General features: G+C 37.0%; 3 protein-coding genes across 3 annotated transcripts; 1 reads left to right on the top strand and 2 right to left on the bottom strand.

Annotated features, from left to right (window-relative positions):
• The first annotated feature begins 4,143 nt into the window (after positions 1 to 4,143).
• On the top strand, positions 4,144 to 4,864 carry LOC115737085 (14 kDa proline-rich protein DC2.15-like). The gene has a single exon (XM_030669056.2). It carries the CDS (start codon positions 4,233 to 4,235, stop codon positions 4,632 to 4,634), a length of 402 nt encoding a protein of 133 aa, XP_030524916.1. The 5' UTR covers positions 4,144 to 4,232; the 3' UTR covers positions 4,635 to 4,864.
• Positions 4,666 to 12,527, bottom strand: LOC115737116 (lipid transfer protein EARLI 1-like). The gene is made up of 2 exons (XM_030669095.2): positions 12,046 to 12,527; positions 4,666 to 5,237 (listed from the first exon to the last, which is right to left on the bottom strand). The coding sequence occupies exon 1, from the start codon at positions 12,474 to 12,476 to the stop codon at positions 12,111 to 12,113; it is 366 nt and encodes a 121-aa protein (XP_030524955.1). The 5' UTR covers positions 12,477 to 12,527; the 3' UTR covers positions 4,666 to 5,237; positions 12,046 to 12,110.
• An 8,319-nt stretch (positions 12,528 to 20,846) lies between these two features.
• Positions 20,847 to 21,451, bottom strand: LOC115737115 (lipid transfer protein EARLI 1-like). The gene has a single exon (XM_030669094.2). It carries the CDS (start codon positions 21,371 to 21,373, stop codon positions 21,005 to 21,007), a length of 369 nt encoding a protein of 122 aa, XP_030524954.1. The 5' UTR covers positions 21,374 to 21,451; the 3' UTR covers positions 20,847 to 21,004.
• Positions 21,452 to 27,843: the final 6,392 nt, after the last annotated feature.

Genomic DNA, 27,843 nt, shown 5'->3' with positions numbered 1-27,843 from the left:
GAAAGACTTTTTTCGTGGATTGAAAATGAGAGAAAACGACTACCCCTTCTCGCTAGATGGAAAACCCTTTCCCTAAACCACTTGTGGAAGATATTTTTATATAATATGAAATTTTAGGTGAAACAAACGCTCACTATGTGAACTCAATGGACCGCTGTCATTAGTTCAGGTGGATTTTCACTTTTACGGAGAATCCATCATCAAATCAATGAATATGTTGCAGTCGACATATCTACATACGTTTTCAAGAAAAAAGCCGGTGTTTGGGTTCTTGACCGTCTAGAATTGAATATAGGAAATAGTTTACATTATGTTCCAAGAAAAAGTTGGATTCGTTTCTCAAAACCTCTAATCATCATATTGGATCTCTAAAATGAGTTGAGATTTTACTCCACAGGCCGAGCTTTAGCTTATGTTTATTTCATGAAAAATATTTTTCCGAAGATAATCACTTATATCTCTTAAAATAAAGGAAAATTTCAAATAAGAATATGAAGTGGACCTTGTTTCAAAGAAGTTCTTGAACTAGGGCAATTTCATCATTTACCTTTTTTTTTTAAAAATTTCTTTTTTTCTTTTTCCTTTTTTCCCTCCTTCTCATTAGTAGCCATTTTCAGGTGATGGTCAATCACCGGACGAGGCCCTCAGGGGCAGTCCTTGCCTCCCTCGTATCTAGCGAGGGCTTGCCTCACCCAGATTGGCGAGGCCAGCAATGGTTAGCCATTGACAAGAGCTAGGAGAGGCCGCTCTCGCCTAGGCAAGGCGAGCCCCACCCTGCCTAGTCGAGATCTAGAGCCGTTCTTGAAAGTTGAAAGTCAAATCGAACTGTGTTAGGGTCCGATGATTACCGTGCAATTGCTCCTTTTTGCCACTCATTTCCGCTAAAGATCTAGTTGGCAAGTTCACGGAGGTTCCAAAAAAGTCCAACACAGCTGCTCGTGTGATATACACACATACATGTTATCGGTTAGTTAGGTAATGGTCATTTTATTTATTCGCGTGAAAAGAAAATAGTAAAAAAGAACTCATCTAAAATTCGGTTAAAGTACACCACAAGTGCTAAAATTTATATAAGGCACTCATTTTAGTATTAAAACTTTCAAAATGATCACTTAAGTGCTAAATTTTTCGAAAAACGCTTAATTCAGGGCCAACTCCAATTTGAGCCGACGTGGTTCGTTGAAAATCCGACGTGGCCAATTTTCATTTAATATTTAAGTTTATGTGACTCGTTGAAGTTGGCATTGAAGTAAGCGTTTTTAAAAAAATTTGGCACTGAAGTGATCGTTTTGAAAAAAATTGACGCTTAAATGATTGTTTTGAAAATTTTGGCACTAAAATGAGCGTCGTACACAAGTTTTGACACTTATAGTGTATTTAAGCCTCTAAAATTCTAATCGTAGCTTTTTTTTTTTTTTCCTTCGTGTATCAACTTGCTAATATTTCTTCTTGTTGTTGTTGGACACACTGTACGGTACTCTTATACAATACATTAATCTCACCAATAATGTCTCCTTTAGGAATGTTCCTGCTCTTTTTATTTGAAGATGTCGTTTCGTAGGCGAACGAGTCAATAATGGAGGGCCCCGCAGGGATCACCCGTTGATCTGCAAGAACTATAAAAGTACATAGTAACGCGCCGACGGAAGAAATAGAGGAAATCGATAAAAATGGTACCAACGCATGGAATTATTTAGCTTATTCAAGTAATCAATAAGAAATCGATACGTCCATTCAATTAACAAAGTATTCACGGACCTAAACAAGTCCTTAAACTATTTATTTGAACTCTGAAATATAAAATTCTGAGGTATTCCCGAGAAGGAGGGAAGAAAAAAAAATATCTGCTCAATTTGAAGGATGACGGTGAAAAAAGTAGATTCCACATCATTTTTGAATGTGTACCGCCGGGTAAGCTCATATAGCAGCGATCGTGTCTGGAGTGAGTCATCGAAGATTCGGCTCCTGCGTTGTCAATATGTGCTTCGTACAGTATTTTATAACCGACTTATCGGTAATGTATCCTCAATTATAAGATACTGTGCGATTTAGTGAATCCCATTACTGTGCGATTCAGTGAATCTCCTTTCTGAACTTTAATCATCACAATGCCAAGTTTTTCTCGAAAGAAGAAAAAGATAAGGAAAAGAGAGACCGAGATTGATGGATGTTCCTATCACTAATTACATGCATCCTACCATAGATTTATACTCCTGAAACTCAGGTAATAAATCCACAATTTTGCTAATCATCAGAAAGATTTGTTCCCAAATGTCATTTCTTTTTCCTATGTAAAATTTTCATGCTTCGTTACGGCGGCCAGGCGGACTTCTCCTATGCTAATTCTAGGAAATCAAGCTAATCACACTTCGTAACTAGCTATTATCATCCACACTCCAATCCATTGAAAAACATATTTCCCATTTCTAAAAGTTCTGTGATTCATTTTGATTACTATTACTATATTTGTTTTTTTCTTTCGGCCGAAAAATTACTATATTAATTGACGAGCCCATCTATTTCAATTGGGATAAAGACACAAATAATTTCTGAACTTCGGCTCAATGTGCAACGTGGTTTCTAAACTTTTAATGTGTTTAATATGATCCCCGAACTTCAGCCTAGTATACAATATCATCCTTGAAATTTTAAATTATCCAATGTGGTCCTCGCCCCCTTGGTATATGTTTAATGTAATTCATGAACTAAATGAAAATGTTTAATGGACAACATCAAATATTTTCTTATAGTTCAATGGCCTTTTGGTCATTGGCCTTACATTGATTCAAGTTCATGGGCAACATCGAATACTTTCATAAAGTTCATGGATTAAATTAAACATGTGCCAAAAGTCCAGAGACGGTATTATACTTTGGACTAACGTTCATTGACTATATTTTCATTGATTATATTGAACAAAGTAAAAATTTAGGGACTACAATGCTTGTTAGGCTAAAATTCAAGAATCATTTATCTTTATCTTTTTTTTTCCCTTTCTCGTGACGAGACTACGATACCAAGATCATGTCGGCCATAAGTTTTTGTCTTGGGTCGATTCAACAGGCGTGTGAACAGATTTTTGAGGAATTCTTGAGACCGTGTGCTCTCAATAAAGAAGGGAGGAATTATTGAGACCGTGTGCTCTCAATAAAGATCGAAGTCACCCAAATTGCGGATATTATACAAAAAGACGACCACGAAGCAAGCAAAATATTCTCTTGCAGCCACAACAAGACAGACAACCCCTTAGAATGCTCGAAGATCAACCGGATTTGGACAACTAAACATCACACAAACGTCCAAAGATCCAAGACCCTAGAGACGACTTGTCGTCTTGTCAAGCCCCATTTGCACCCCCGCGTTGTGCCGGAATTTGATGAGCCCACATGTGTGCTGTCCTGTGAAATATTCCTTTTAAGGACATGTCGTTTTAATTTTGAAGTTATATTATAAGCTCATGATCTGGCATTTATATCGAATTTAATTCAATTAATCATTGGGATTTAAGTTGGTAGTAACTAGCATAGTGTGATGCGTTAAAGGTGAAGTTTCATCTGATCAGATTCATGAAAGTACAAACCACGGGAAATGTCATCTTGTTTCACAATGAGGTACAGCCGCGGATTAAATCTTTTTATGCCGACACAAATAGAGCCAATGATCTGTATTCTTATTTTTGGTCCTTCAGAAATCATCTCTGGCATGTCAGATTGAGTACACCAAATTTAGCTTCTGTCCGTCTTAAGAATAATACGTCGAATTGAACTCGCGAGGTTCATATTTCATTCTATAGTCTAACAATTCAAGTTATTGGATTAAGCGTTGCATGCTCAAGCTCTAAATTGGTATCGTAACAAAAATCTCAGAATCAACTTTTCGAACTTACTTTGATTGTTCGTAGATGTCCTTTCTTTATGTGAGATGGACTTAACTTAATTCGCGTTGTACACCATTGATGTAAACAATTGCACATTCATTTTCCAATATCGGAATTGCCGTATAATCACTTCTTTCTCTTTGAAATGGCAAGATGAAAATTTTAGGCAGTGATCAACTTTGGATCCACCCTTCTCAAGACTTTATTGAATCTACTAAAATTATCTTCCCCGCCCAAATCTCCTCTATAAATAACCTCGACCCACTTCATCACCATTCGCACATCCCTCTCTCTCTCCCTCCATCTATACTCTTGCTCCTTTGAGTGTTTTCTTTGAGAGAGAGAGTGACCGGAAATGGCATCAAGGACTCTAGCCACAACCGCCCTCCTCCTCTCCCTCAACCTCCTCTTTTTCACCATGGTGAGCTCCACCTACTGCCCGCCGCCGCCGCCCAAGCACCACCCCAAGCACCCGCCCACGCCCACACCAGCGAAGGCCACGTGCCCCAAGGACACCCTCAAGCTCGGGGTGTGTGCTGACGTATTGAAGAGCCTGCTGCACCTCGTGGTCGGTACCCCGCCGAAGACCCCTTGCTGCAGCCTCATCGGCGGCTTGGCCGATCTCGAAGCCGCGGTCTGCCTCTGCACCGCCATCAAGGCCAACGTGCTGGGCATCCACTTGAACATCCCGGTCTCGCTCAGCTTGCTCTTGAACTACTGTGGCAAGAAGGTCCCTTCTGGGTTCCAATGTGCCTAAGCTAGGTCACATGCTTGAGCTCCTGGTCTTGTTGTTCCAAGAAATGTACTAAATAACGTGCATGTCACAGGGTGGAGAGATCAAGAAACAGAATAAGTATGTAACAAATAATGTTTGATGTCTTTCTTACAAGTAATAAAACGGAAGGAAACTCATCTTCCCATGTACAATGTCATCATTATCTTCTGTAATTTGTGGTCATCCAATAGAATTATCGGGAAACTTAAGCATCTTAGAGGACTATGGAAACTAAATTAGGTAGGATAAGCAACATATACATTGCCCACTTTGGAGTAAAAAAAAAAAAATCAGTATTTCCCAACAATATTTGAGTCGCCTTGTGCTATAATACGATGTCAACGTGGATTGCATCTTATATGTAACTTTGCTTGAATACAATGGCAGATAATTAGCAAATTTCTAATCCCGTCCACTCTTGGATTTACTAATCAACCTACTATTATGCTTCTTGCTGCAGCTTCGTTCAGACTTCTGAGTGGGGGAAATTTATTACTATTGAGGAAAAAGAACACTCGGCTAATAGTTTGATCTTATCGTCACAATAAACCCTATTCTTACATTAGATCTTTCACAACATCATCACTACGTATCCAATCACTTTAAAATTGATAAGAAAGGCTTTGAATCGAGACCGTACGATTGCTGTTTCAAGGGTTGTCGGTAGGTAAATTTTAAACCCCATGAATGAAAGCCGAGAGGAGAATGAACCAACATGTTCAAGAAAAGAAAAGGAAACTGGCGATGAGAACGTGACGTTTCGGTAGTTTTTGAAACGTCGGAGAGTTGGAACAAGGTGGATGTCGAGACATTGGAGTCTAGAAATGTTTCGTTTGGTTGAATAATTTGTCTTTTATCGGACTCGAGGGATTTTTTTTTTTTTTGGTCTTTCGAAAAGGAATTAATGCTAGAAAGGCTGGGAGGCCATGACCAATATGCAATATAACTAATTTGGTGACCATCAAATTGATGAAAAATTATCAAAAAAGTCTGAAATTTATTGTATTTGCGTCAATTTAATCATAAATCTTTCAATTTGGCTATTTAGTCCTAAACATTATAATTGAGCCAATTAAGTTCTAAATCTTTTGATAGTTTGTCAATTTAATCATAAATCTTTTGACAATTTATCGAGTTAGTCATTTCGGCTAATTTTGGTCGAAAATCACTGACTTGATGTCTAGTTAGCGCTGGTCGCCCTAGGTGGTGTAGCCAAGACCGACATAGACGATTTTTGCAATTTCTTTTTAATTTTTTGAACTTTTTTCCTTTTTTTTTTATTTTGTTTCTCTTTTATTTTTTTCCTTATTTCCCTCTGGCGATTGCTGATGAGGACAAAGGTCGGGACAACCTTGCCAGCCATAGGCAAGGGTAACCATTGCTGGCCTTTACTAATGGCTAGGTGAGGCCGCCCCTCGCTAGATTCGACGAGACGTGCCACGTAAGATAACTAGCGCCGATCGGACCGCCACATTAGCAAGTTTCAACCAAAATTGGTACAAAAGCCTAATTTGATAAGTAGTCAAAAGGTTTATGACTAAATTGGTTAATCGTAAAAATGGGACTAAATTGGCACAAATGAAAGGTTTATGATCAAAATTGGCAAATTGTTAAAAAGTTAAAAACTTAATTGGCCAAATTAAAATGTTTAGGACTAAATTGTCATAAGTGCAACATATTTAGGACATTTTCGGTAATTTCCCCTCAAATGATTTGCTTTAATATTTTAAGAAGCTCCAATAACTACTCTATCATCAATTCCAAATAAATAACAAATTCACAAAACCCTTTTTTGTGAAAAACATTATTGGAAGAATCTTTTTATTATATTATTTTTATCATTCACTTCTGGAACTTTTAGAGGATATGAACACTTATTTCGTTACTACATAGTAAGTTGCTGCGCATTGAACCCTAATCATTCTGTGGTTTTGGGTTTCCAAGAGATGAAAGACACGGGACCACTAAAATCTTTACCTTCACCAACCCCAAAATGCAAAACTAAGCTCTACGCCACAATCTATCTCTTGTATCCATCCCCCTCTCTGACTAAATTTCTCTTCATATTGGCCTTCATGGCAAACCCTACGTTCCAAAAAGATTGGTAAAAGCTTCGATCCGAAATTCAGCATGATGCGTCCACCACAATCATCACTACAGAAATGCCAACTTCCTTCTGTGATCATTTCAGAGATACGTGGTTCAAACCCACCCACCCCCCCGCCCCCCCGCCCGGCCAACTTGATCAAGCCATTCGGACTGTAGTGTCAGTTGGGTCCTATGACTTCTAATAAGTGGACAGCAATATTCGTTTGTCTTGTGAGGACTGAGTTCAACAATTTATATGAAAGTTTTCAGTGGTGACTGACTGATCCGAGAGATAAGGTCAGTGCTTCTGCATACCTCGACGTGACATAAGCGTGAAAGGGATTCAAGAATTAATTTTCCAACTGACTGTACTGGGAGATGCCTCATTGTTTTTTGGGGTAGGGAGGAGGAAATGATGCAGTGATAAAATGAGAGAGCCCGAAGAACAACCATGTTGATTATATTACAACACGTTTAGTTAGGGTTTAATACCATCAAAAATCATGAATTTTGTCCTCTGTGCCGTCGATACCCCAAACTTTTTTTTTGTACCATCAATATGCCAAAACTTGTAATAGTGTGACAAAAATGCACCCTGTCTACTGCCAAAACCCTAAACTTTAGACTCAAAAAAGTACCTAGTGGATTCTGACAAAATATACCCTTCATCAATAGTATAAGTTTTGTTGGGAGCACGAAGGAGAAATTTAATACTTTTGCCCCAGGAGATCACTAAGAAGGAGCTTAAATCAGAGCCCGTTAACATATCCAGTTGGACTTAACTTCACTCAAAAGCTTAAGCCAATAAGTTATGGGTCCACTTGGATATATTAACTACTCAACACTATACCAATTCTCCAATACGGGACTTCTCTAACACAACTTATATGTGCATTATAACAATCTCCCCCTCACGTGTGAGCTCGGTGTTAAATTTGCTATCCCTTAATTCAAGTATCCTTTTGCACCAACATATTTCAATTTGAATCTCCATCAACGCCCATTGGTCCCACGTTGCTACACCACAGTGCCCAGCTGCCCTGAAACCGCGTCGATCACCAGGTTCATCTATCAAGATATTCACCAAATACCGAAACATATTGGGAGTAGACTATCAATCAACCATCGGCTCTGATACCATTTATTGGGGAGAACGCAATAGAAGCCTGATAAATTCACCCGGGGCGATCGCCAAGAGGGAGTCCAAGTCCAAGCCAATCAACATATCCAAGTAGAACCACCTTCACTCAAAAGCTTAAGTCAATGAGTTATGGGTCAATTTGGATATAATAACTATTCAACACCACACAATTCTTCAATGTAATATTTATCTGTACAACTCACACATGCATCCTAACAAGTTTTGGGTATTGGTGACACAAAGAAAAAAATTGGAGCAATGGTGTTACGATGGGCAAACTTTGGGTATTTTGGTAGTAGACGAATGCCATTTTTGTGGCCCTGGCACAAGTTTGAGGGATTAGTGACATGGAAAAATGCTTGGAGTATTGGTGTAATAGTTTGAAATGTTTAGCTTTCCTAGTGATAGACTAAGGGTACTTTGTCACGCTAACTCAAGTTTGGGGGTTTTGGTGACACAAAAAAAGAAAAAGTTTTGAGTAGGCACAATGAATATAATGTAGGATTTTTTTGTGGTATTTTTTGTGCTAAAAAAACACAAGATAATATCCCGTGACGGCAATTGTCTCAATGCGGTAATAATTTATTCCTCATAAATTCGTAGATGCCTAATGTGGACACTTCTCTTACCACAAAATTAGAGATCCAAAAAGATCTAAGCTACATGCTCATTACCTCGGAATAAGAGTGAGTTCTTATGTTGAATCAGTAGCATGTATGAATATGGGTGTGCAACTGGATAGGTTCTACTTGGGAACTGGATTGGACCACCCAAAAAAAAGGTCCGGGAATTGGTTCCAAATTTTCGAAATCAGTTGGAACAGGTCCGATTCCCGGTTTCAAGTGAATACCCACCCGAGAATCAGATTGGTTATGGAATCGGTTTCGTGAATTAAAAAACCAAACTCTAATGTGTTTTCCCCCTAAAATCTAACCTCAGCGATGACAATTCAGCAACAGGGCAGCGCTCCTTCGACTCCTTCGCATTTCCTCTTAGGGATTGTTGCTTTTGGCGGATAGTGGTTTTTATCATTCATCTTTTACTTTGAATCATTTTATTGCTACTCATATTATTTTACTGGAAAAAATGAAATCCAAAAAAGGAACAAAAGAAAAACATGTTCTTGGGCGGACCACGAAACCCAATCGAAAAAATAAGGTAAGTTCCAAAACAGGATCCAAGACAAACATGACAGGTTTCAGATTTTAAAAGTTGGGAACCAATAATAGTGTAGGTTCTAGGTTCGAGTCCGGAATCTACCCACCTTGAAACCGATCACCCTATATATGCACTCACTCGTCTTCCTCTATCTAATGACATGTTTATACTACATACTTAGAAAGGAATTTATCAATGACGGCACGGGCCGCTCACGGACAATATGAAAACCGTGGTTCGTGGCAAAACATCCTCTCATTCTGTACACATTAAATATATTATTATACCTTACACTCTGTTTATTTCCTATACATAGGAGCGAAATTATTCCGGGCTTCCATTATTTGAGAATTGAATGTATTCGCCATTAGAAAGTTGGAATGCTCCAATAATGGTTCTCGGGAGGCAAATCTAGTGGTTAGATGGGACCAAATTCGGCATATTCCAGATTCGGGGAGAACGAAGAGAAGTCGACACTACCGGCACCCGATCCGTGTCGCATGCACCGTTGGACCAGATAGGACCCATATGAGTCCCACCCCATCCAATGTTCTGTTTGAATTGGTGCAATGGTGACCTTTGAAAAGAAAAGATACTTTAAATTAGTCGTCATGATTTGTGCCACAAGTGCCACGTATGAAAATGTATCAATCATTAGCATGGCTATGCCATCATGAGTTCACTAGAGGCGATAAGACTCGTGTGCCAAACATTTTTTCTAAGTAATGTGGCAAACAATAAGTGGCTATTTAAGTTAGTTGGCCCATTCAATCACCAAATACGACAGAAGGATACCTCAAGTGTCAATATTCGTGTACAGCGCTCAATTTAGTGTCAATATTTTTTTTATCACTTAAGTGCCAATTTTTTTGAAAAACGATTAGTTAAGTGCCAACTCCAGTGAAGTCGTTGGAATTTTTCGCTATTGGCACCAAAGTGATCATTTTTTCTCAGATTTGACACTAAAATGATCATTTTTTGGATCACTTAAATGCCAATTTTTTTGAAAAATGATTATTTAAATACCAACTCCGGTGAGGTCGCCAGAATTTCTCGCCGTTGGCACTAAAGTGATCATTTTTTTTTTCGATTTGACACTTAAGTGATCCAAAAAAAAATATTAACACCAAAGTGATTACCTTACACAATTATTGACACTTAAGGTGTCCTTTTGCTTACCAAATACTAACCTATCGCATCAGTTAATAAATCCACTTAATATATGAACAATCCTACATTATTCAGGAGGAAAATTGTCCAAAAAGTCCTAAACTTATTGACCTTATGTCAATTCAGTCTTAAACCTATTAGTTGTGCAAATTCAGTACTAAACATTTAAATTATGTCGGTTTAGTCCTAAACCTTTTAACGAATTGTCAATTTAGTCATTTTGGCCCATTACTCAAATAATAAGTTTAGGATTAAAATGACAAAACTTCGAAAGATTTAAGACTAAATTAACATAATTTAGAAAGATTTAGGAGTAAATTAAAATAATTGAAAGGTTTAGGACTAAATTGATACAATTGAAAGGTTTATGACTAAATTGGCAAGTTGTCAAAAGGTTTGGAACTTTTTTGACAATTTCCCCTTATTTAGAAGTTGATAGTGAATTGAAGTCCTATGTCAATTGTCAACCCATTTGTCAACGAGAATCGCTAGCCCGACAGTCTAATAGTACTTGTCATTATTTCGACCTCGCAATTTTTCAATTACTGAGTGTTTTATGCAAAACATGCGATGATGGCATATGGATCTACATTCAGAAATAACCGACAGTATTGTCAGATCGTCATAAGTGTTTTCCTTTGTAAATGGAACCATAGGATAAGTTGGCACTTGAAAAAATAAGGAAAAATATAGAAACTTATACCGCTATTTATCACTTTGCTTACTCTATCTCTAAAGTCGCAAGTTTGCAATCTAACTTTACATTTTAATAGACGAAATTGCGCCTATCAATAAATATTCCAGATTTATCTACGAATCATCCTTATTACTTCCAAGATATCCTTACCATAAATCTGTGTTCCACCATCATCCAAAAGAACCGTATAGAAAACCTTAACCTTAACTATCCTAACTAAGCAGAGGAGAGAGATGAGAGCGAGTTGACCTACTAATATGTAAACTGAAATGTATTTATGTATTAGGTCAGATTTTTGTGTATGCACTGTGACACATTGACCTTATTAGTTGAGGAACAAGACCCAACACGACATGAAACCTATCTTGATTGGTTTGGGGTTTATTTCATCAGATTCGGGATGCAATATGGCTCCGAAAGATGAAATGGAACTAAACTAGTAGTCGATCAAAGCAGATATGATTTTATAGAAGCCAAAATTATGAATCATAACATGTGTTAAGTGTACGATCATGAGAGACCTTGAATAAATGTACATGCACCCAAGTCTCTCCACATCAAGTCATCGACAAATTTGCTGCCACCGAGATCATGCTAGTATAAAATTCACCTATTTCTAGACTGCAAACTTATGGTGGTGGCCAGTGATGTGGAGGAGTCCGAGATCTTTGTGAGACAATTTAGTAAACACATGCATATATCGTTGTCAGTATTCCGCAAGCAAAAAGATTCTACAACTTTAAACATATTGGTTAATGAGTTGGGCATGTACTAACCGTGCCAACTTAAACACCAATTACCAGCTTGTCCAACATGAAAAATTTTGTGGGTTTATGTCGTTTTATTGTATTGCCGACGTCGTTTGGAAATTTGGTAGCAACACCTATGATTGGAAACTTTTTCCCGCCCACCAAAATGCATGGTATCTCGCTCGGGAAAGGGGAGAAGAAGCCTATTTTTTGAGAGAAGGTATTCATTTCGATTGAAATAACACAACTTTGACAACTTTTTTGCTCTTCATTTCATGAAATTACACAACTTAATAAGCACATGGTGTAAGACAAACCCTTATTTAGTTCATAACCCATAACGTAAGCTCAACAATCACTTTAGGCTGTTTTAGTGCTTTTAACATACACCACCCAACACAGTCATAACATAATCAAATGAACTCCAAACTCTGATTATTCAAGACCTCTCACGCTTAAGCACATTGGAAACCCGGAGGGACCTTCTTGCTACAAACGTTGAGGAGCAAGCTCAGAGAGAGCGGAATGTTGAGGTTAATGCCCAAGACATCGGCTTTGATGGCCGTGCAAAGGCAAACAGCGGCTTCTAGGTCGACAAGGCCGGCAATGAGAGAGCAGCACGGCTCTTTTGGAGGCATGCCGATGGTGATATTGAGAAGGCTATCAAGTAAGTCGAGGCAGATGCCTAATTTGAGGGCGTTTATAGGGCAAGAAACCCAAATTTTTGAGGTTGGCTTCGGTGGCCCCGCAGCGACCAAGGAGCCGAAGACGATGGTGAGGGAGAGAACTAGAGCAACTGTTGCATAGGTCTTCGAAGCCATCGTACGAAAGCTTCACGAAGCCCTAGCTAAAGTTGGAAATTGGAATTAGCTAGTAAAATGTGAGTGTTTTGGGATGGAAAGAGAGTTTTGGGGAGGTGGTATTTTGTAGGGTTTCAAGGAGAGTTGGTGGTTTGAGTTGATGGAAACAGAAATTATTTGTTTTAGATGAAAACATTTTGGTACTGGTGATGAACTAAAATATGGTGTGAATACAGTACGTCCACGTGTGTGGCCTTAGGGATTTTAGCTAACGGAACAAGCAAACTCCTCATGGTGACATTTTTGGATGGTTCTAATCTTGTGGGAAGTGGCAAATTGTCATTTCTTTTTCCTCTAGTGTTTGTTTGATTGATTTTTTTGATATGTTTTTGACTTGGTTTGAGTACTTGATCCGACTGATGAAATGCATCCAAGAATGTGAATTGGGTCGTGTTTTTTCTATTCCAAGCATGATATGGTAAGAGAAGGTGTACATATATTGATGCAATCAATATTGATAGAATAATCAAATATTAAAACACGCATTCATCTAATAGCTGTTAGATAAAGATAGCTATTAGATGAAAGCCTGATTTCATAATTAATAATTTTATTACTTTAGTTAATAGTTAATTATTCTGTCGGATATAATGTGATCAACCCATGCAATCAATTAAATGATCGATACATCGATTTGTCGGGTCAGTGCTTATCCTGCATTATCCCATTGTTCAATGAAATGGAGTCGACATATAAACTTGATTATCTCATATCCCCTATAATTTCAAAAGACAAATCGAACTCACATCGTAACTAAATTTTGGCGACGGAACAAAATCAATAGTGGATTTGTCTCTTGATGGTTAAGTAGAATGAAACATGTTCAGGGTAGCTAATTTCCTTCGAAAGTATTCATAGCCTAATTATGCTTCAATGAGCGCAAAAAGCTCCAAACTTATTCTTTTTTTTTTTCTGGTCTGCAAAATGTATGGCACATTGTTGAAAGAGTCCCGAACCTATCATACGATGGCCTATTCACTATTAAAATTATTAAAGGGGCCAATCTTGTCCAAACTATTTTAATGATTTGTTAATTTAGTCTTAACCTTTTAATGAAATGACAATATAGTCCTTCTGGGTAATTTTAGCCGAAAATCGCAAAAGGATTACATAGACAAATCATTAAGAAGTTATAACTAAATTAATAAATTATCAAAATGTTTAAGACTAAATTGGCACATTAAAAAGGTTTAGAACATAATTGGCCGTCGTAGCATAGATTTAGAATTGAATTGGCACAATTAACAAATGTAGGATTGAATTGGCCGCCATACAATAGGTTTATAACTTCTTTGATAATTATTCCTTCCGTTCATTGTTTATGGAACACAAACTGAACTGCAAAAGACTTAAATTATTTATTTCCAAAATTTGTCCCTTATGTTTTGTATTGGCTCGTTCTTGGTGGATGCAAATGTCACGAGTGCCCAAAGAACTAATTAACCTCCACTGCTCAACGAAGCTTCATAATCTCGTCCGCGTCGCGCCGAACATAACGTCACGTCGAAGAGATTTGCCACAACCGACTTTTGACTTTTCTGCAATTCTTTTTGTTTTCCAATGGTAGAAGCGAGAAGGATCAGCGTTCGATTTAGTCAAGTGTGAGGTCGATGCATGTGTTAATGTTAGTAATTGAAGTAGTTTGCTTGGTTGATTTGAGCTGGTTCTTATATACAAAGTCACTACATTTTTAATCTATGGGTACCTACAATTTGCATTTGTCTTGACGTGTAGGGGCTAGGGGTTAGCCGAATTTGAAGGCCTCCATGATGGATATTAATGTGTTTACATTAAGTACTATACCATACTAATTTCTAACTTGATTGACGTGGTGTTGAAATATTATCCCACATCGCTTAATAACGAGATTCGCTATGTTTTTTATATTCGTGTTATCTCCCCCACTTAACACTTAAGCTTTTGGATTGGATTTTCAAACATGTTTTTATAGCCAGTTTTTTCCCTTCTTATCTGAAAGGCTATATACCCTTTATGGACTTTCTAACATGGTAGTGTCAAACTTGAGGGTTTCATATACTTTTTATATTCATGTGGTCTCTGTCTACTTAAAGATTCTAGGCAGAGCTAGTGCTATCCCTTTCAAGTACGGTGTCCACCTAATTTGGTTTGCACGTGAGAGGAAGAATTGGAATATTGTCCCACATCACTTGACAACGGGTCATATATGCTTTTTATATTCATTTGATCTCCCTTCACATATACGCTTAAACCTTTAGGTTGAGCTTTCTAACCCACGGCATGATACAAGGACTATGGTTTTCTATATTCATATCCTATACATAAGATGGGATTGGACGAAGTTGAAGCAAGAAAAGAAGGGAAATTAAAATGCAAAAGACAAGCCTTGGGTATGCTTGGTTTCGTATGTCCAACCAATATCCTTTCGAGTGTCGCAGCTTTAATGAATCATGCTACGCTAAACAAGAAGTGTGATCCAAGAATTATTTAGCTTCTCACAAGAGCCCCGTGGACACTTGTTAGCACCTCGATAAAGAAATTTTTTGTCCTATCAAACGCATAATTTTTCCCGTGCTTTGTGTGTAATCAGTGCACTGGAATGAAAATAATTAGGGCTAGCTAGTGTCTTGAAGGCATTCGTTAACAAGACTCGTATAAATAAGTGACAATTTTTTTTATTTGGATCACAGGATCTCTTAAAGTAACTTTTAGGTCGCACATATTGCCTTGGGAGCGAAGTCTTACATTCACGGAGAGAACAGTTTCGCCGATGGCAAATCTAGATGGGACGGCATGAGTGCATACGAGAGGATGAGTCGAGCTGAAAATGGGTTCCTTTTTAAATGATTATCGCGTCCTATATCGTAGATAGGACTAACTCGGGGTGCGACGTGTGTAACAAATTTCAGTGCTGTTGATTCGATTAAAAAGTCGACTGTTCAACCGTCGTTGTGTAACTTGACATCTTAAAGCAGCCGTTTGCCTTCGAACTGCCATTAAAGCCAACGTCATCGAGATCAATTTGAACATCCCCATTTCACTAAGCCTCCTCATGAACACTTGTGGCAAGAAGCTCCCATCTGACTTCATATGTGCCTGAACCAAAAATATAAAATAAACAATAAAGAGCACTTATGCCCTTTCTTAACTGGCAAAAGCCACCAAAAATCTCAAACTATGGGAATCATGGCGCTTTTACCATAAACTTTTTTCTGCGACACTAAAAATTCTAAACATGTACTTGTGTGACACATTTACCCTCCGTCCAAGTTCTATCAATCGGGACCGTCAAAAATCTGCATGCATGGACGTTGAAAAGAAAAAGGTATTGACATGGTGCCCACGTGGCTTAATTAAAATAAAAGTACATTGTTTTGGCTGAAATATCGTTCGACGGAACCTTGTAGGATGTTAAATATGTCACATAAGTATAAGTTCAGAGTTTTTCATGTTAGTAGAAAAATTTTAGGTTAAAAGTGTCACAATAAGTATAGTTTGGAATTTTTGATATCACGAACAAAAGTATAGGGTAAATGTATTACAATGTGCATAATTTGTGATTTCTTTGTGTGGCTTGTCCTCCTCTTAACTTGTGTTTTACGCACCAAATTTCAAGGTTTAATGCTGGGTTTGGGTGGTGTCGTTGCTTTGATTAGTGTTAGGAATAATTCTTCTGCTTAGGGTAGTTGTGTAATATTCTTGGTGGAAGAGACTGAAAATGCATGTGTGTATCATCTCTCATGTTCAGCTTTGGTGGATAAAAGTACAATCATACTACATTGTGCCTTGCCAACTCCGATAAGCGGATCAAGACAACTAATAATGAATTCAATATTCCAAGTTGTCAAATTAAACTTTTGCATTCATCAGAACACTGTTGTGCTAAGGACACGAAAGTTGTTAAAAGGTTATCTTCATCGTGCCTTCGAAAGGAACATTTAGGTGTACCAGCACGGATTCATACCACCACGAGAAAACCTATTTAAATGGGCCTTTTTTAGCAAAATATGTTGGATGCTACCATCTATATCTACCAATAATTTCAATAATTTCAATTCGTACTACTAAATAATTTTCCGGGAGGATATGTCAACATGTTTGGATTTGGATCCCCGTGAACTCAAATATGTGCCTAATGATTTGGTTTTTTGTGGTGTCAATTGCAATACGTGACGTAGACATACTTGTTTTTGGTGGTAAGTTGTTATCATATTGTATAGGTTCTAAGCTTGAGCTCTACCCTGCTTCAGAAAATGGGTTATGTCCGTGGATCGCAAGTTGCATAAGGTTGGTTCGTGACGAGTATAGAACAGTGAAGACGATGAAAATCCTCGGACGTTGCGGATATATTCAAAGATTTTAGTAATCTAAAACCTAATGTGAATGCACGAAAATATTTGGTGGGTCCAGAAGATTGCTTCTATGACGAAACTCTTTGATGTCCACGAGTCAATAGCTTTGCTTGGAGGATTCTTCTTTATCATTTGTTTGTTTTTTTATTTTCCTAAATCAACGAAGTGAGAACTTGAATGATTAAGTCAATTATAGATCTTTGTTCTGGGTAGTAAACCAAGAATATAGTCTGTTTACTCATAAATTTCTTGGAAACATCAAATCTATTACTAAGTGAATCATAATTGTACAATAGCAAGCGAAGGAAGAAAATAAAACTTGAAAATTAATGTCGCTAACATTTACAACTTAATTTTTCAAAATCTCTAACATTTCTAAATTTGAATTTCAATCTCTCATATCCTTTTGATAAGTTATATCCTTCTTACATTATATAAATACTTAAAGCTCACTTCCTAAGTAGACGTTCTTTGCTAGCATAACCGTTTTTTGGTGACTGTGAAAAAAACAGCGTATTGTAGGCCACAAATTCTTGAAAAAGTGGACCCCGCAATAATTTTTAATTATTTATAATTTATTTTTGTGGCTCATAATTTACTGTCATTCTAATATTAGATATAAAAAAACTGTCGCATAAACATATTCCTACTTCATAATACATTTAGTGTTTTTTTTTTAATTTACATGCAAAACATGTTCTTTTATTTAGTCACGAAGTTATTAACCTGACATTTTTGGTGTCCATATCTAGATATCATCTTTCCAATGCTTAGACAGACAATAATTCATTAATATTTATCTTGTCGTGGTTGATTTTGTCCGTCACATATGATAAATTCCCATTTTCTTTCACAGTACAACAAATTTGAGCCAAATATGTGGAATTCAGAGATAATATTTCATGTCAATTATGGTGCAATATTTCTGGCCAAAAAGTCAAATGGACCTTGAATCATGTGCTTTAGGTGTGCCCATCACCTAAAATATCATAAACTTTGTGGATCATACCATCTTGCTGTAGCTTCAAACTTTAATTAAAAGTATCACTTGACCGCTTTTAAGGTAAGAAGATCAAGCAATCAAATAACCACAACGAGTGAATTTCGTACGCTCGTAGAATGAACATATTCATCTATCCAAGAAGGTCATCGTGCAAAATCATGTTCTATCATTAAATATATTATTGTACCTTACACTCTATCTATTTCCTATACATAGGAGCGAAATTTTTCTGGGCTTCCATTATTTGAGAATTGAATGTATTCGCCATTAGAAAGTTGGAATGCTCCAATAATGGTTCTCGGGAAGCAAATATGGTGGTTAGATGGGACCAAATTCAGCATATTCCAAATTCGGGGAGAACAAAGAGAAGCCGGCATTACCGGCACCTGATCCATGTTGCATGCACCGTCAGACCAGATGGGGCCCATATGAGTCCCACCCCATCCAACGGTCTATTTGAAGTAGTCGTCACGATTTGTGTCGCATGTAGCGGCGACCTTTGAAACGAAAAGATACTTTAAATTAGTCATCACGATTTGTGCCGCAAGTGCCACGTATGAAAATGTATCAATCATTAGCATGGCTATGCCATCACTAGTTCACGAGTAATATTAGAGGCACTAAGACTCGCGTGCCAAATATGTTTTCTAAGTAATGTGGCAAACGATAAGTGGCTATTTAGGTTAGTTGGCCCATTCAAACACCAAATACGGTAGAAGGATACCTCAAATGTCAATATTTGTGTACAGCGCTCACTTTGATGCCAATATTTTTTTTATTACTTAAGTGCCAATTTTTTGAAAAATGATTATTTAGGTGCCAACTCCAGTGAGGTCGCCGGAATTTTTCGCCGTTGGCACTACGGTGATCGTTTTTTCATCACTTAAGTGCAATTTTTTTTAAAAATAATTATTTAAGTGCCAACTCGGGTGAAGTCACCAGCATTTCTCTCCGTTGGCACTAAAGTGATCTTTTTTCTCCAATTTGGCACTTAAGTGATCTAAAAAACGATCATTTTAGTGTCAAATCGGAGAAAAAACGATCACTTTAGCGCCAACGGCAAAAAAATCCAGCAACCTCACCGGAGTTGGCACTTAAGTAATCGTTTTTCAAAAAAATTGACAATTAAGTGATAAAAAAAAATATTGGCACCAAAGTGAGCGCCGTACACAAATATTGGCACTTGAGATGTTCTTTTGCTTATCAAATACTAACCTGTCACATCAGTTAATAAATCCACTTAATATATGAACAGTCCTACATTATTCAGGAGGAAAATTGTCCAAAAAGTCCTAAACCTATTGCACTTGTGTCGGTTCAGTCTTAAACCTTTTAATTGTACTAATTCAGTCCTAAAACTTTAAATTATGTCAATTTAGTCCTAAACCTTGTTACGATTTGCTAAACTAGTCCTAAACCTTTTAACGAATTGTCAATTTAGTCATTTCGATCAATTACTCAAATAATAAGTTTAGGACTAAAATGGAAAAATTTCGAAAGATTTAAGACTAAATTGACATAATTTAAAAAGATTTAGGAGTAAATTAAACAATTGAAAGGTTTAAGACTAAATTGGCAAATTATCAAAATATTTAGAGCTAAATTGACACAATTGAAAAGTTTATAACTAAATTGACAAGTTGTCCAAATGTTTAGGACTTTTTTGGTAATTTCTCCTTATTTATAAGTTGATAGCGAATTAAAGTACTATGTCAATTGTCAACACATTTGTAAACGAAAGCTGCTACCATGATAGTCCGATAGTACTGTTATTATTTTTGACCTCGCGATTTTTCAATTAATGAGTGTTTTATGCAAAACACGCGATGATGGTGTGTAGATTTATGGTAAAAAATAATTGACAGTACTCTTAGACTATCATAAGCATTTTCCTTTGTAAATGGAACCATAGGATAAGTTGGCACTTGAAAAAATAAGGAAAAATATAGAAACTTATGCCAATATTTATCATTTTGCTTATTCTATCTCTAAAGTCACGAGTTTGCAATCTAACTTTAGATTTTTACAGACGAAATTGTGCCTATCAATAAATATTCCAGATTTATCTATGAATCATCCTCATTATTTCCAAGATATCCTTACCATAAATCTAAGTTCCACCATCATCCAAAAGTCCTGAATAGAAAACCCTAAATCTAATTATCCTAATTAAGCAGAGGTGAGAGATGAGAGCGAGCTGACCTACTAATATGTAAATCGAAATGTATTTACGTATCAAGTCAGATTTTTGTGTATGAACTGTAACACATCAACCATATTAGTTGAGGACCGAGACCCAACACGGCATAAACCCCATCTTGATTGATTTGGGTTTATTTCATCAGATTCGGGATGTGATATGGTTCCAAAAGAGCAACTGGAATTAAACGAGTGGTCGATCAAAGTACATATGATTTTACAGAAGCCAAAATTATGAATCATAACATGTGTTAAGTGTACGATCATGAGAGACCTCGAAAAACGTACATGTACCCAAGTCTCCCCACATCAAGTCATTGACAAATTTGCCTCCACCGAGATCATGCTAGTATGAAATTCACCTATTTCTAGACTGCGAACTTATGATGGTGGCCGGTGATGTGGAGGAGTCCGAGATCTTTGCGAGACAATTTAGTAAACACATGAATATATCATTATCAGTATTCCGCAAGCAAAAAGATTCCACAACTTTAAACATATTGGTTAATGAGGTGGGCATGTACTAACCATGCCAACTTAAACACCAATTACCAGCTTGTCCGACATGACAAATTTTGTGGGTTTATGTCGTTTTATTGTATTGCTGACATTGTTTGGAAATTTGGTAGAAACGCCTGCGATTGGAAACTTTTTCCCGCCCACCAAAATGCATGGTATCTCACTCGGGAAAGGGGACAAGAAGCCTGTTTTTTGAGAGAAGGCATTCATTTCGATTGAAATGACACAACTTTGACAACTTTTCTGCTCTTCTTTTCATGAAATTACACAACTTAATAAGCACATGGTGTAAGACAAACCCTTATTCAGTTCATAACCCATAAGCGTAAGCTCAACATTATTTTAGGCATTTTTAGTGCTTTTAACATACACCACCCAACACAGTCATAACATAATCAAACGGACTCCAAACTCTTATTATTCAAGACCTCTCACGCTTAAGCACATTGGAAACCTGGAGGGACCTTCTTGCTACAAACGTTGAGGAGCAAGGTCAGAGAGAGCGGAATGTCGAGGTTAATGCCCAAGACATCGGCTTTGATGGCCGTGCAAAGGCAAACGGCGGCTTCTAGGTCGACAAGGCCAGCAATGAGAGAGCAGCACGGCTCTTTTGGAGGCATGCCGATGGTGATATTGAGAAGGCTATCAAGTAAGTCGAGGCAGATGCCTAATTTGAGGGCGTTTATAGGGCAAGAAACCACCGTGAAGTTTGAGGTTGGCTTCGGCGGCCCCGCAGTGACCAAGGAGGCCAAGACGATGTTGAGGGAGAGAACTAGAGCAACTGTTGCATAGGTCTTGGAAGCCATAGTACAAAAGCTTCACGAAGCCCTAGCCAAAGTTGGAAATTGGAATTAGCTAGTAAAATGCGAGTGTTTTGGGATGGAAAGAGAGTTTTGGGGAGGTGGTATTTTATAGGGTTTCAAGGAGAGTCGGTGGTTTGAGTTGATGGAAACAGAAATTATTTGTTTTAGATGAAAACGTTTTGGTACTGGTGATGAACTAAAATATGGTGTGCATACAGTACGTCCATACGTGTGGCCTTGGGGATTTAGCTGGCGGAACAAGCAAACTCCTCATGGTGACATTTTTGGATGGTTCTAATCTTGTGGGAAGTGGCAAATTGCCATTTCTATCCTCTGGTGTTTGATTGATTGATTTTTTTGATTTGTTTTTGACTTGGTTTGAGTACTTGATCCGACAGATGAAATGCACCCAAGAATGTGAATTGGGTTGTGTTTTTCCTACTCCAAGCATGATATGGTAAGAGAAGGTGTCCATATACTGATGCAATCAATAGTGATAGAATAATCAAATATTAAAACACGCATTCATCTAATAGCTGTTAGATAAATATAGCTATTAGATGAAAGCTTGATTTCATAATTAATAATTTTATTACTTTAGTTAATATTTAATTATTCTGTCAAATGTAATGTGATCAACCCATGCAATCAATCAAACGATCAATACAGCGATTTGTCGAGTCATTGTTTATCCTGCATTTTTCCATTGTTCAATGAAATGGAGTGGACATATAAACTTGATTATCTCATAGCCCTTATAATTTCAAAAGACAAATCGAACTCGCATCGAAACTAAATTTTGGCGCCGGAATGGAATCAATAGTGGATTTGTCTCTTGATGGTTAAGTATAATGAAACATGTTAAGGGTAGCTAATTTCCTTCGAAAGTATTCATAGCCTAATTATGCTTCAATGAGCACAAAAAGCTCCAAACTTATTCTTTTTTTTTTTCTGGCCTGCAAAATGTATGGCACATTATTGAAAAAGTCCTTAACCCTTGATACGATGGCCAATTCACTATTAACCCTTTTAAATGTGCCAATGTTGTCCTAATCATTTTAATGATTTGTTAATTTTAGTCTTAACCTTTTAATGATATGACAATGTAGTCCTTCTAGGTAATTTTAGCAGAAAATCGCGAAAGGACTACATGGGCAAATCATTAAAATGTTACAATTAAATTGGCAAATTATCAAAAGGTTTAGGACTAAATTGGCACACTTAAAAGGTTTACAACAAAATTGGCCATTGTAGCATAGATTTAGAATTGAATTGGCACAATTAACAAATGAAGGATTGAATTGACCGTCGTACAATAGGTTTATGACTTCTTTGATAATTATTCCTACCATTCATTGTCTATGGAACACAGATTGAACTGCAAATGCTTAAATTATTTATTTCCGAAATTTGTCCCTTATGTTCTGTATTGGCTTGTTCTTGGTGGATGCAAATGTCACGAGTGCCCGAAGAACTAATTAACCTCCATTGCTAATCTAACGAAGCTTCATAATCTCGTCCGCATCGCGCCGTATATAACGTCACGTCGAAGAGATTTGCCACAACCGACTTTTGACTTTCTGCGATTCTTTTCGTTTTCCAATGGTAGAAGCGAGAAGGATCGTCATTCGATTTAGTCAACAAGTGTGAGGTCGATCCATGTGTTAATGTTAGTAATTAAAGTAGTTTTGCTTGGTTGATTCAAGCTGACTCTTACATACGCAGTCACTACATTTTTAATTTATGGGCCTCCGAAATTTGCATTTGTTTTGAAGTGTAGGGGCTAGGGGTTGGATGGGATTTTCGAACATGGTACCAAAGCCAGTGTTTTTCCCTTCTTATATGAAAGGCTATATACCCTTTATGGACTTTCTAACATCGTAGTGTCGAACTTGAGGGTTTCATATACATTTTATATTCATGTGGTCTTCCTCTTCTTAAAGATTCTAGGCAGAGCTAGTGCTATCCCTTTCGAGTACGTGTCTCCACCTAATTTGGTTTGCACGTGAGAGGAGAATTGGAATATTGTCCCACATCGCTTGACAACGGGTCATACATGCTTTTTATATTCATTTAACCTCCCTTCATGTATATGCTTAAACCTTTAGGTTGAGCTTTCTAACCCCGTGGCATGAAACGAGGACTATGGTTTTCTATATTCATATCCTTTACATAAGATGGAATTGGCAGAAGTTGAAGCAAGAAAAGAAGGGAAATTAAAATGCAAAAGATGGCCTTGGGTGTGCTTGGTTTCGTATGTCCAACTAATATCCTTTCGAGTGTCGCAACTTTAATGAATCGTGCTACACTAAACAAGACGTGCGATCCAAGAATTATTTAGCTTCTCACAAGAGCCCCGTGGACACTTGTTAGCACCTCGATAAAGAAATTTTTTGTCCTATCAAACGCATCCTTTTTCCCGTGCTTTGTGTGTAATCAGTGCACTGGAATGAAAATAATTAGGGCTAGCCAATGTCTTGAAGGCATTCGTTAACAAGACTCGTATAAATAAGTGACGATTTTTTTTTTATTCGGATCACAGGATCTCTTACTTAAAGTAACTTTCGGGTCGCACACATTGCCTTGGGAGTGCGAAGTCTTACATTCACGGAGAGAAGAGTTTCGCCGATAACAAATCTAGATGGGACGGCATGCATGCATAGGGGAGGATGAGTCGAGCTGAAAATGGGTTCTTTTTTAAATGATTATTGCGTACTGTATCGTAGATAGGACTAAATCGGGGTGCGATGTGTGTAACAAACAAATGTCAGTGCCGTTGATTCGATTGAAAAGTCGAGTGTTCAACCGTCGTCGTGTAACTTGACATCTTAAAGCAGCCGTCTGCCTTTGAACTGCCATTAAATCCGACGTCCTCGGGATCAATTTGAGCATCCCCATTTCACTAAGCCTGCTCATGAACACTTGTGGCAAGAAGCTCCCATCTGACTTCATATGTGCCTGACCCGTGGAAAAATAAAATAAAAATAAAGAGCACTTATGCCCTTTCTTAACTGACAAAAGCTACAAAATCCCAAACTATACCCATCATGGCTCCTTTATCCTAAACTTTTTTTTGTGACACTAAAAATTTCAAACATGTACTTGTGTGACACATTTACCCTCCGTCCAAGGTCTATCAATCAAGACCGTTAAAAATCTACATGCATGGACGCCGAAAAGAAAACGGTATTAACATGATGCCTACGTGGCTTAATTGAAATATGAGTACATTGCTTTGGCTGAAATATCAATCAACGGAACCTTGTAGGATGTTAAATATGTCACATAAGTATAAATCCAGAGTTTTTTTATGTTACAAGAAAATTTTTAGGTTAAAAGCGTCACAGCAGGCATAGTTTGGAATATTTGATATCTCGAACAAAAATATAGGTTGAATGTGTTACAGTGTGCATAATTTATGATTTCTTTGTGTGGCTTTTCCTCTTCTTAACTTGTGTTCTACGCACCAAATTTCATGGTTTAATTCTGGGTTTTGGGTGGTGTCGTTGCTTTGATTAGTGTTAAGAATAATTCTCCTGCTTAGGGTAGTTGTGTAATATTCTTGGTTGAAGACTGAAAATGCATGTGTGTATCATCTCTCATGTTCAGCTTTGGTGGATAAAAGTACAATCATACTGCATTGTGCCTTGCCAACTCCGATAAGTGGATCAAGACAACTAATGACTTCAATATTCCAAGTTGTCAAATTAAACTTTTGCATTCATCAGAACACGGTTGTGCTAAGGACTCGAAAGTTGTTAAAAGGTTATCTTCATCGTGCCTTTGAAAGGAATGTTTAGGTGTACCTCCACGGATTCATACTACCGCGAGAAAACCTATTTAAATGGGCCTTTTTTAGCAAAATAAGTTGGATGTTATTGTCTATATCTACCAATAATTTCAATAATTTCAATTCGTACCACTAAATAATTTTCCGGGAGGATATATCGACGTGTTCGAATGTAGATTCCGTGAACTCAAATCTGTGCCTAATGATTTGGTTTTTTGTGGTGTCCATTGCAACACGTGACGTAGACATACTCTACTTTAGAAAATGGGTTTTGTCCGTGGATCGCAAGTTGCGTGAGGTTGGTTCGTGAAGAGTATAGAGCAGTGAAGACGATGAAAATCCTCAGACGTCGCGGATATAATCAAAGATTTTAGTAATCTAAAACCTAATGTGAATGCACAAAAATATTTGGTGGATCCAAAAGATTGCTTCTACGATGAAACTCTTTGATGTCCACGAGTCAATAGCTTTGCTTGGAGGATTCTTCTTTATCATTTGTTTGTTTTTTTATTTTCCTAAATCAACGAAGTGAGAACTTGTATGATTAAGTCAATTATAGATCTTTGTTCTGGGTAGTAAACCAAGAATATAGTCTGTTTACTCATAAATTTCTTGGAAACCCCACATCTATTACTAAGTGAATCATAATTGTCCAATATCAAGCGAAGGAAGAGAATAAAACTTGAAAATTAATGTCCCTAACATTTGCAACTTAATTTTTCAAAATCTCTAACATTTCTAAATTTGAATTTCAATCTCTCGTATCCTGTTGATAAGTTATATCCTTCTTACATTATATAAATACTTAAAGCTCATTTCCTAAGTAGACAGACTTTGCTAGCATAATTATTTTTTGGTGACTGTGATAATAACACCATGTTGTGGGCCACAAAATTTTGAAGGAGTGAACTCTACAATAATTTTTAATTATTTATAATTTATTTTTGTAGCTCACAATTTACTTTCATTCTAATATTAGATAAAAAAAACTGTCACATAAACATATTCATACTTCTTTATACCTTTAGTGTTTTTTTTTTTTTTAATTTACATGCAAAGCATGTTCTTTTATTTAGTCCGGAAGTTATTAACCTGACATTTTTTATGTTCATATTCAGACACCATCTTTCCAATGCTCAAACAGAAGATAATTCATCAATATTTATCCTGTCGTGATTGATTTTGTTCGTTGCATATGGTAAATTCTCATTTTCTTCCACAGCACAACAAATTTGAGCCAAATACATGGAATTTAGAGATAATATTTCACGTCAATTGTGGTGCAATATTTCTGGCCAAAAAGTCAAATGGACCTTGAATCATGTGCTTTAGGTGTGCCCATCACCTAAAATATCATAAACTAAGTGGATCATACCATCTTGCTGTAGCTTCAAACTTCAATTAAAAGTATCACTTGACCGCTTTTAAGGTAAAAAGATCGAGCAATCAAATAACCACAACAAGTGAATTTCGTATGCTCACAGAACGAACATATTCGTCTGTCCAAGAAGATCATCGTGTATAATTTAGTTCGATCATTTCTAGGGGAAATTACGCGATTTTTCACGATATGAGTTTATAGACCAAATGCTCATTTTCCTGTCGGAAATGCAGCGGCGATTGATTTTGGGTGGATCGGAGAGAGATAAATTCCATGGCCAGACGCCATAGACAAATCAACTTTTCGTATTAGGTATAGGGCCATAATTTCCTCTTCTGTTGGGCCCAAATGAACGGGGCGTCAAGTAGCAAGAAATTCCACTAGTAATGAAGGGAAAGATAAATAGGCTCTAATAAAGGCTATAAATAGGCTCTCCATGTACTCTTTTCTATTCATCGAAATATCCAGAAAATTCTCCAATTTTCTTTTCCGCATTATTTTGTAACTGAGAAAATCGCATCTTACCATCACCTTCCTGCCCTCGCATTAGAACCCTAACGAGAGCTCAGTGCTCAAAAAGCCAAAAGTTACGTGCGCACTTCGTGATATTTTCGAAAAATGATATGGTCATAACTCTATCGATGAAGGTACCAAAGGCGACTGTACTCAGTCAAAGAAGTCAATATTGATTATTTCGTTCGCAAAACATAGTACACTTGGTCATCAGCCATCGTACCAAATAATTTAAACAGGAAAAAGAGGCAAAGCGTAATTATTGGACGAGTTTCTGAATAGAAAAAAAAAAAACTAAGAAAGAAAGTACTGTTGAAAAAATGTTAGATAATATGGAAAATAATAATGGGAGGAAATATGTTGGAAAAGATTAGAAAATAAGATTAAAATGTCTGAAACGTGCAAGTATCGTCCCGAAGGATAATCTCGCCTACGAAACTTGGTATGTAAGGCTTCTAGCAACTATCCTCCTAAGATACAACGGACTTTCTTCTATATTCCGCACTGAATATTAGAAAGAATAGGAGCAACGTTATGTGTATAACCTAGCCCAAAAGAAAATGGAAAAAGGGAAAATTCTAGTTTATATTCGAAAGTATCTTTAGGTGTTGTGGTGTTTGAAGTTTATATTCAAGTAAAAGAAAGAGCCGTTAAAATCGTTATAAATCAATTAAGATTATGATCATTATAAAGCCATTATAAAATAATGAGGATTTATGAAGAAATAAATCTAAAGTTACAAAGCCGTTATAAGGCACCGTTGCAAAGCCGTTAGAAAACCGTTAGAAA

This window comes from Rhodamnia argentea, chromosome 9 (assembly GCF_020921035.1).
Source record: "Rhodamnia argentea isolate NSW1041297 chromosome 9, ASM2092103v1, whole genome shotgun sequence".
Lineage (NCBI taxonomy): Eukaryota > Viridiplantae > Streptophyta > Magnoliopsida > Myrtales > Myrtaceae > Rhodamnia > Rhodamnia argentea.
This window is presented reverse-complemented; position numbering and strand designations above follow the sequence as displayed.

Coding starts and splice junctions, on each gene's coding strand:
- LOC115737115 (XM_030669094.2), bottom strand. CDS start 21,373: ATGGCTTCCAAGACCTATGCAACAGTTGCTCTAGTTCTCTCCCTCAAC.
- LOC115737116 (XM_030669095.2), bottom strand. CDS start 12,476: ATGGCTTCGAAGACCTATGCAACAGTTGCTCTAGTTCTCTCCCTCACC.
- LOC115737085 (XM_030669056.2), top strand. CDS start 4,233: ATGGCATCAAGGACTCTAGCCACAACCGCCCTCCTCCTCTCCCTCAAC.